Source organism: Cyprinodon variegatus, unplaced genomic scaffold (genome assembly GCF_000732505.1).
Source record: "Cyprinodon variegatus isolate N-32 unplaced genomic scaffold, C_variegatus-1.0 Scaffold318, whole genome shotgun sequence".
In the NCBI taxonomy this organism is placed as follows: domain Eukaryota; kingdom Metazoa; phylum Chordata; class Actinopteri; order Cyprinodontiformes; family Cyprinodontidae; genus Cyprinodon; species Cyprinodon variegatus.
This window is the reverse complement of record NW_015150771.1, coordinates 597,144-605,911: the sequence shown is the minus strand read 5'-3', so window position 1 is coordinate 605,911 and position 8,768 is coordinate 597,144. Positions and strand designations below refer to the sequence as shown.

Here is an 8,768-nt window from a genome sequence, read left to right as displayed (position 1 = left end):
CCCAAAAAACATATATATACATATATAAATATATATATAATTGTACTGGTAGTCTCCCGCTTCATGTGGGACCAGGATTGGGGGACCAGCAGTCTCAGCAGTGACTCCTATATTTCCCATCTCCACAGACTCCTCAAGTCTGGTCAGCTGAGATACATAGTCCCTCCATGGTGTCCTGGGTCGTCCCCTATGCCTCCCCTCAGTCTGACGTTCCCTGGAACACCTCCGGAGGGTGGCGTCCAGGGGGAATCTGAAAAAGATGTCCAAGCCACCTCAGCTGACTCCCCTCGATGTGGAGGAGAAGCAGCTCTATTCTGAGCCTCTCCCGAATGGCCGAGCTCCTCACCCTATCTCATAGGGAGAGCCCAGCCACCATGCAGAGAAACCTCATTGAGGCAGGAACTCTTCTCCAACATGAATGGGACAAGCCACCTTTTTCCAGCTGAGAACCATGGCTGCAGACTTGGAGGAGCTGAGTCTGATCCCTGCCACTTCACACTCTGCTCTAACCACCCCAGTACTGTAGGACTTGGCAGGTGGGAGCTTTGTTTTCTTCTTCTTTTTATCTGCTCAGCATGCTTATTAGTTATTTAGCGTTTTGGCCTGTATTGTTTGTTTATCAATTTTTCTTTTGCATCCGTATCTAACTTTTGTGTCAACGTATCCTGCCAGTTTTCTTTTTTCTTCTACTTTCTACCTGGTTGATTTTGTTGGCTAAAAGCTACTCTCTTCCACTCCCGTCCCTCTAGCATATCAATGCAGGCTGTGATCTCTAAATGCAGTTTTGCTTAATCCCAAATATTTAGTTAAAAAGTGATTGACTGGTTCCACCTTGCCCTTGTAATGCTTTTGAAGGTAAAAGTGTCAAAGATGTATGTTTTCTTTTTAACAGAAAAACACCTTCTCAGAAACACATCAAATATTCTAAATGAAATACATGATTTGCTAATTATTTTCCTGTTAGTTAGCATCCCCCTATGCACACAACATAGCATGGGCCTAGTGGTGGCTGTGTTCGCCTGTGGGTACAGGTGCTCTACACCAGTTAATTAACATCAGTGGAGTGTGTCAGGAGAAGGAAAGGAAAACATGCTGCTGTCGGCAGAAGTGGTGAATATGTGACTTTGTAAACTCTAAACTTAATTTTACCTCTAAAGGAGTGAGTTCTGAGTTTGCATTCTGCAGAGCTGGGTTTAATTTCAACCCAATGGGTGGAATAAACTAACACATATCCATAATGGTGCAAAGACTGTTGCTAGCTGTGAAATCATAAAATGGTTGAATCTTAAATGTTATGTTTGTATTCTGTGCATTATGCATGCCAGATCTAGACATATGTCTAGCTGACTTTGATCTCAAGCTTGCATGTGTCAGAGCAAACAAATATTCTTGCATCAGGTGGTTTTTCCCTTTAACACTTAGGAAAATATTGACGTTCTGTATAATCCTCTGTCAGCAGATTGATATGATGCCATTTGCATTCTTGATTAATGGAAGTGCAGAAACATGCAAGGATATCAAATTGATGGAGAGAAGCTGTTGTCATTGTGATCTTCATCTGAGTCAGTCCAACATTGCTGCCGAAAATATTTACACTCATCATTGAAATGAGCGAATTGAGGGAACTTGTTTTAATTCTGTGTGGATTGTCTCTAATCCCTTATAGTTATATGTACGCCCAAAAAATTTAATTTTATACATTTCTTCACCCATAATGTTACAATCATTTGGTAAAGTTTGACTAAAAACACACACCATGCTACACATGAGCAATCCTATTACCAGTAATAAAGGTCAACAAGGGAACCAGTAGGGTTTCCTTCTTTTTACAGTTGCATCATATAAGTACTGTAAGGCAATAGCTTAGACAGTTCCACAGTCAGGAGACGTTTACCAAAAATCATAAAGGATTATAATACAGCATGCACTGAAAGGATACTTTGGATCAATTTAATTAAATTACTGTAATTTGCTACACTTACCGGTATATGTATTATTTTTTCTTAAATTAGATTAAATTAAATGAGAAAGCTGAAAGCATAAACTTTGATTTATTAGAAATATATATATTTTACCTTCAGTGAAAGAACAAAACTGCATTCAAAAGTTTAATTTTATTTATTTCAATTAGGAAATACATACCTTTACATTTATTTACATTTACATTACATTTACATTTATTTCAAAGAGTAAATACATACCTTATTGACCCTAGACAGGATTTATAATTCATGATAACTTTTTTTTTTCTTTAAGTTTTTAAAACTGTGAAAATAAATAGTTGTATCTTGAACCTGAAATACCTCGTAGTTCTTAAAATTGTTTCAGTTGATTGTTTCCATGATAAGGTAATATTAATTCTGAATAAAGTAAAATCATTGGTTTCAAACAACATAAAATTTTAAGTTGACCAAATGACATGAACATTTTAATTCTTTTAGTGTATAAGATACTACGGTCAAATGAAGACCTAATGCTAACATCGAATAAAAAATTTGCCACAAGAAAGAGAAGTGTGTGTACATTATACGTTAGGTTTATTGCACCTTAAAAATTTTTTATTCTGTTGCAGAATTTAAGAGTTAAATCTAACACATGACTACAAAAAGTTTTGCTGCACTTTAGCAAGTTAAAAATAAAAAATTTGGAATATTTTGTTAATAGACTTTTGAGAGCCGCTCTATAAACATACATCTAAACTAATATTTAGTATAAAATTAAGGGGTAAAAGTAGTTATGTATGCATATATATATATATTTATATATATTAGGCAAATGAGTATTTCGACCACATCATCCTTTTCATACATGTTGTCCTACTCCAAGCTGTGCAGGCTTGAAAGCAAACTACAAATTAAGTAAATCAGGTGGTGTGCATCTCTGTAATGAGAAGGGGTGTGGCCTAATGACATCAACACCCTGTATAAGGTGTGCTTAATTATTAGGCTACTTCCTTTCCCTTGGGTAAAATGGGTCAGAAAAGAGATTTGACAGACTCTGAAAAGTCAAAAATTTCCAGATGTCTTTCAGAGGGGTGCAGCAGTTTGGAAATTGCGAATTGCGAAGCTTTAGAAGTGGGATTATCGCACAATCAAGCGGTTCATCACAAATGGCCAACAGGGTCGCAAGAAGTGTGGTGAAAAAAGAAGATGCAAAATAACTCCCCTTGAATTGAAAAGGATCAAGCGTGAAGACACCAGATGGGCCAGATGGATGGGCACCAGGTTGGATCAGTAAAGGGCAGAAAGTTCCTTATCGACTCAGACGCCAGCAAGGTGGAGGTGGGGTACTGGTATGGGCTGGTATCAAAGATGAGCTTGTGGGTCCTTTTCGGGTTGATGATGGAGTCAGGATTAACTCCCAGACCTACTGCCAGTTTCTGGAAGACACCTTCTTCAAACAGTGTTACAAGAAGCAGTCGCCATCATTCAAGAAAAACATGATATTCATGCAGGATGATGCTCCGTCACACGCATCAAAATACACCACAGCGTGGCTGGCCAGAAAAAGTCTAAAAGGAGAACAAATAATGACATGGCCCCCTTGTTCACCTGATCTGAACCCCATCGAGAACCTGTGGTTCTTGATTAAATATGAGATCTACAGGGAGGGAATACAGTTCACCTCTCTGAACAGTGTCTGGGAGGCTGTGGTGGCTGCTGCACGCAATGTGGATCGCAAACAGATCAAGACACTGATAGAATTTATAAATGGAAGGCTTTTCAGCATCATGGTGAAGAAAGGTGGCTATATTGGTCACTGATTTGTTTTTTTTTGTTTGTTTTTTAATGTCGCAAATGTTTATTTCTGGATTTTGAGTTGTTATATTGGTTTACCTGGTGAAAATAAACAAGTGAGATGGGTATAAATTTGTTTTTTTTATTATGTTGCCTAATAATTCTGCACAGTAATATTTACCTGCACACACACAGACATCCTCATAAAATGGCCAAATCTAAAAACAAAACACATCAACTTCCAAAAATATGAAACTTTGATATTAAAGAGTCTTTTGGGTTGATTGAGGACACAATTGTGGCTCAATAATAAAAATAATCCTCAAAAATACAACTTGCCTAATAATTCTGCACACAGTGTGTATATATATATATATATATATATATATATATATATATATAAATCGAGAGAGAGAATTATTTAGAGCGTAAAAACACTTTTATATTTTAGATTTTGAGCCTTTAACATTTGATTTTTCAAGAAAAAAAAAATAAAATATTAAGGGCAGCCCTAATATTTGATGGATTCAAAATGAAAATGCACAGACATTCTGTATGAGCTAAATATTTGTTTATAATTCCAGAATTTTTCAATCCATTTTTTTTTATATTTAGCAATAAATGCCCTGTCGTCATTTATTGAACACCTTTAGAAAGAAAGTTTTGCATCACCTCTTGTGAGCTTGATGAAATATAATCCTGAAAGTAAACCAAAAGCATTTTTCACACTTGGCAGATGGTGTTTTTCAGCCAGAAAGTTTCTTAGATACAAGAACTGAGAAAACCAAGTGCACAGATGATGTTATGAGAGCAGGAAGCAGGGTCAATGCAACACTGGGGTGGAGCATAGAGACAAAATTCAAAGTTGATTCAAATTTGGACACAACTGGATTCCCACACACGGATAAGCCTTCGTTTTTGAATGGATAAAGCAGCATTATATTATGCTTAAAATCCTTGACTAAAGTATACAGAGAAATGAGTGTGCCTAACAAGAAAGCTTTTTAGAGGTTAGAGAAAAAAACACATGGCTGATAGAACTTGCTTCGGACATTAAATCAAATATTGGTGAAGGTGTATGCATATATGAGGATACATATAAAACTTAGATTATAGAAAGTGGACAATAATTTCAAACTCGTGTTTTCAATTATATCTGAAAAACAAACAACCAACACATCTAATGCACCAATAAATCCCCCGCATAAATAGCACTCATGGTCACTGAGTGCTTGTAAACTTCTGATTTTAACAGAGCCCTTTAACACCAACAACACCCACACAACAATGTTCTCACATGAAGCACCTAATAAGAATTCAGAAATGTAAGTCGTTTATATTATTTTATTATGTTTTTTTTTTACAAAAATATTGTACATTAAAAACACAGCTTAAAATATACACAGTTCACTTGGTGATGCAATAGCTGCAAAAACATCTCCAGTCAAATATATCAGTTTATAGGTAAATATATCTTTACAGCAAGAATAAATCCTGCGCCCACGATGATGCAGCTGCAGGCAATAAAATAAACAGGAATATGGAATCTTCATTTGACAGCAGGGAAGTTATGAGAAAGACTCAGCCCACAGATGAACAGGAGATCCTCATTTTGGATCAGTGTCAACAAATTACAGCGAGGAAACAGGTCCATCCACCTACAGGAGGGGCAGTGTTAAGTATTCACACTCATTATAAGCAGTGAGGAGCTCGCTGATAGACACATGTTTGAATACATTTTGGAGTTATTCAAATTCCACTTTGAAAAGCCTTTTGTGTTTTAAAAAAAATATTTTCAATAATATAAAATCTTTTTTTTCTTAATTTCTTAAAAAAAATTACAAGTTCCAACAGAGAAAATAAGTTTCTTTTCTTCTGAATAAGAAGCCAAAACTTTGTTAAACATGTTTTTGGACCCAAATAGAATAGCAAGAGTTTGAACTATTATGAATAAGTATCCTGTTTTTGCCGTCTTGTCATGCTTAAATGTTTCAGGTTAAACAAATATTACTATCTGACAGATATATTGAGTCACAAGAAGCCTTTTTTAATGATTTGATTTACTTAAGGAAATGCCGACTAAACCAGACTAGCCCATTGTGGAAATAACATTAAATACCTTCGTAATCTTAACTTCACTATGAAAAGTCAGTTTTCTGTTCAAGTGGACGAGGCCCTGTCCTACAAAGTGAGATAATGGCCCTAAACTAAAGAAAATCTATGACAGATGTTTAACAAAATCATGGACATCTTTTTAATCCACTCTACAAAATCAGCTAAGAACTGCTAAGTTTTGTAATTACTGACTCTGTGTCCGCCTGTCTGGTGTGAGTAGTAAGTATGTTCTTAAGCTTAATTTTCATTTACTCTACTGCTCTTCTAATATATCTCTTCATTAACCTATCAAGAGACTACAGATTTGAAAAAGAAAAGCACTCAGAGACGCTGGCCTCCCCCAAGTAGCTAATTTCCTCCGACGTGTTGTGACTTCCATGTTAAGTTAATGTCTGTATTCACAGAATCTTTCGAATAAGGGTAATCAGTAATCGAGATCATCTTTTTTGCAAGTCACTATACGCATCTTCTCTGAAAGTTTAAGCAAAATCAGTCCAAAACTTTTTATTTATTTTGAACCAGACAAACCAAGTCTGATTAAAACATAACCTCCTAGGCGGAGGTAATTAGTTTATGCTATAATTTAGAACGGTAGGTCAAATTTTTTAATTTATTACTGCACTGTATGCTGTCCCTTTTTAAATAAAGTGTATTATAATTAGTTTTGAGGTCCAAGCAAACCATAGTTTAAACCATTATTCACAAACCGACAGAAATATAGAAATGGTGTAAATATTCCCAAAAGTCCTCATGCACTCACACTTAAGGCCAGTTTAGAAACATAAATCAACAGTTTTTGGACTGTGGGAGAAAACCGGGCTACCTGGAGAAAACCCATGCATGACCTGCATACTAAATGTAGAAAGATCCCAGGTGTTCAAACTCAAGATATCTTTTCTGCAAGAAAATAGTGCTACAAGCATTTCTTTGATGACCTGAATCATTTAAGTTTGACAGATAATCAATGAGAGGACATTAGCATTACATCTGCATACTATTACAGCATTTCAAAACTGTAAGTTGTTTTTGATTAATTGCATTTATTTTACCAAGCTGGGCATTAATAATTATTTTCTATCTTATGTCCTAAAATGTTGCTCACCTGTGCACCTGAGTGATCACTGAACTACACCTGTTGCACATGGAGACATAAGAACCCTGTTTAAAAAATACTTCTGCTCTTTAAAACCTTTGTTAATGAGATGTTGTTGAAAATGACAAAGCATTGAAAGTCAGGTGCATTTGTAGACAGAAAAAAAAAATAATAAAGGGATTTATTGAATAAATAACTGCAAAATCAGAGCAAAAACATACAAAAGAGTTTCGCATCAACATTTTTTAATTATTGATCAGTCCGCTTGAAAGAGCTTTGTCCAGTGCTTCACCATCATAGAAGTTCAGAGTAGAAGCATAATGAGACTGTCCAAAGAGGCGGCAGTAGCCAGAGTGATGATGGGGAGGGCCGGACCCCCAAAGGTGAAGCAGTGTCTGAGGTGCAGGAGCAAACCTCGTATCCGTTCTCTGCATGATCTGGGTGCCGCTGCACGTTGACTGCACTTTTGGCATCAGTGTCTGGAGAGTCCGACTGCATCTCGGTGCAGAGCAGCCAGTCCTTCGCAATCAGACGGGGGTATCCCGTCTCCGCCTCCATGTCACTGTCCGGCACTCTCCAGTACTCCTTTCCCTTGAAGAAGTATGTAGAACCTTTAGAAAGGGAGGACCAATGTTAGAACTGTTGTGAAATATTTTTAAATGTAAAAAATAAAATTTTATATGTGGACTATTACTAATGAATTACTTATTTATTTAAATATGACAAATCTGTAAATACTGCAGCTTTTCATCCATATAGATAAACATTTTTACTTGGATTACTGGATTTAATTAAAATATTTTTTTGGAAATTACAATTTTTTCCAACATATGAGGTCTGTAATTTAAAAAAAAAAAACATTTGTTGGGTGCAAAACTTGTAAATGATTGTGGATCTTCTCTTAACCACATGAGGTTACACATAAAGATACACATGCAGACTTAAATATATATAAATGGTAAAATACACAAATATACTATACAACAATGTACTACTTACATTTCCCCAAATAAAAGGTTTTTCTAGATCAGGCCAGACATACCAATGTTAAACCTTTATAAACTGGAAAATGCTGTAACACTAGGGCTGAGTATTGGCATGTGTGTGGTGATATAATACGTGTCACGATACTTGGGTCACAATACGACATTTTCATGATTTACAATATCACTATATATTGTGATATTTTCTTTAGATATCAAAAAGAAATTAATTGATAAAAAAGTGCGGTATATGTTTAACAGAATCCATGTTGCTTGGGGTTCGAGTCAGTTTACTGTCACGGTCTTGGTTCTGTTAAGTTTCACTTTGCTCCATGTTTTCTAGTTTTATTGGTTTAATTCCTATTTTGTTGCATTTTCTGGATATATTTGAGTTCTAAGGGTTTTATTTGTTGCCCTCTTGTGTTGATCTTTTCACTAGCTCCTTGCCAGACTGCTCTGTTCACACCTGCTCCCAATCTGCTCGTTAGTACTTTCTTTGTTCAGTCTCCCATAAATACACTCCTTGTACAGTTCCTCAGTGCTGGTTCCTCATCCAACATTGCCTTACTTTGTCCTACCTCCTCTTACCCTGGCTCCTTGTGATTGTTTTCCCCCGATGTCTCCATGGTAGTGGTTTGTTTTACATTTTTAAGTTGGAGTTTGGATTCCTGCCTCTGTAAACTGTTACCAGTAATTAAAACTGCAAGAACTCACCCCTGCCTCTCAGCCTCTGCATTCAGGTCCTCAAAACCACAACCAAATTGTGACATTTACGTCTTCTATTGTGACTGCTTCAATTACAGAAATTGCATTGCAAAGCAAAAAGGCTCCACGGCACCA

At 36.2% G+C, this 8,768-nt stretch overlaps 1 protein-coding gene across 1 annotated transcript in view; it reads right to left on the bottom strand.

Annotated features, from left to right (window-relative positions):
- Positions 1-5,087: 5,087 nt before the first annotated feature.
- The window catches only part of LOC107090968 (matrix metalloproteinase-17-like), a 115,209-nt gene continuing 111,528 nt past the window's right edge, over positions 5,088-8,768 (bottom strand). The window contains exon 10 of the mRNA XM_015384637.1: positions 5,088-7,556. Coding sequence (XP_015240123.1) covers positions 7,240-7,556 — 317 coding nt within the window. The 3' untranslated portion in view covers positions 5,088-7,239. The remainder of the gene's footprint in view (positions 7,557-8,768) is intronic.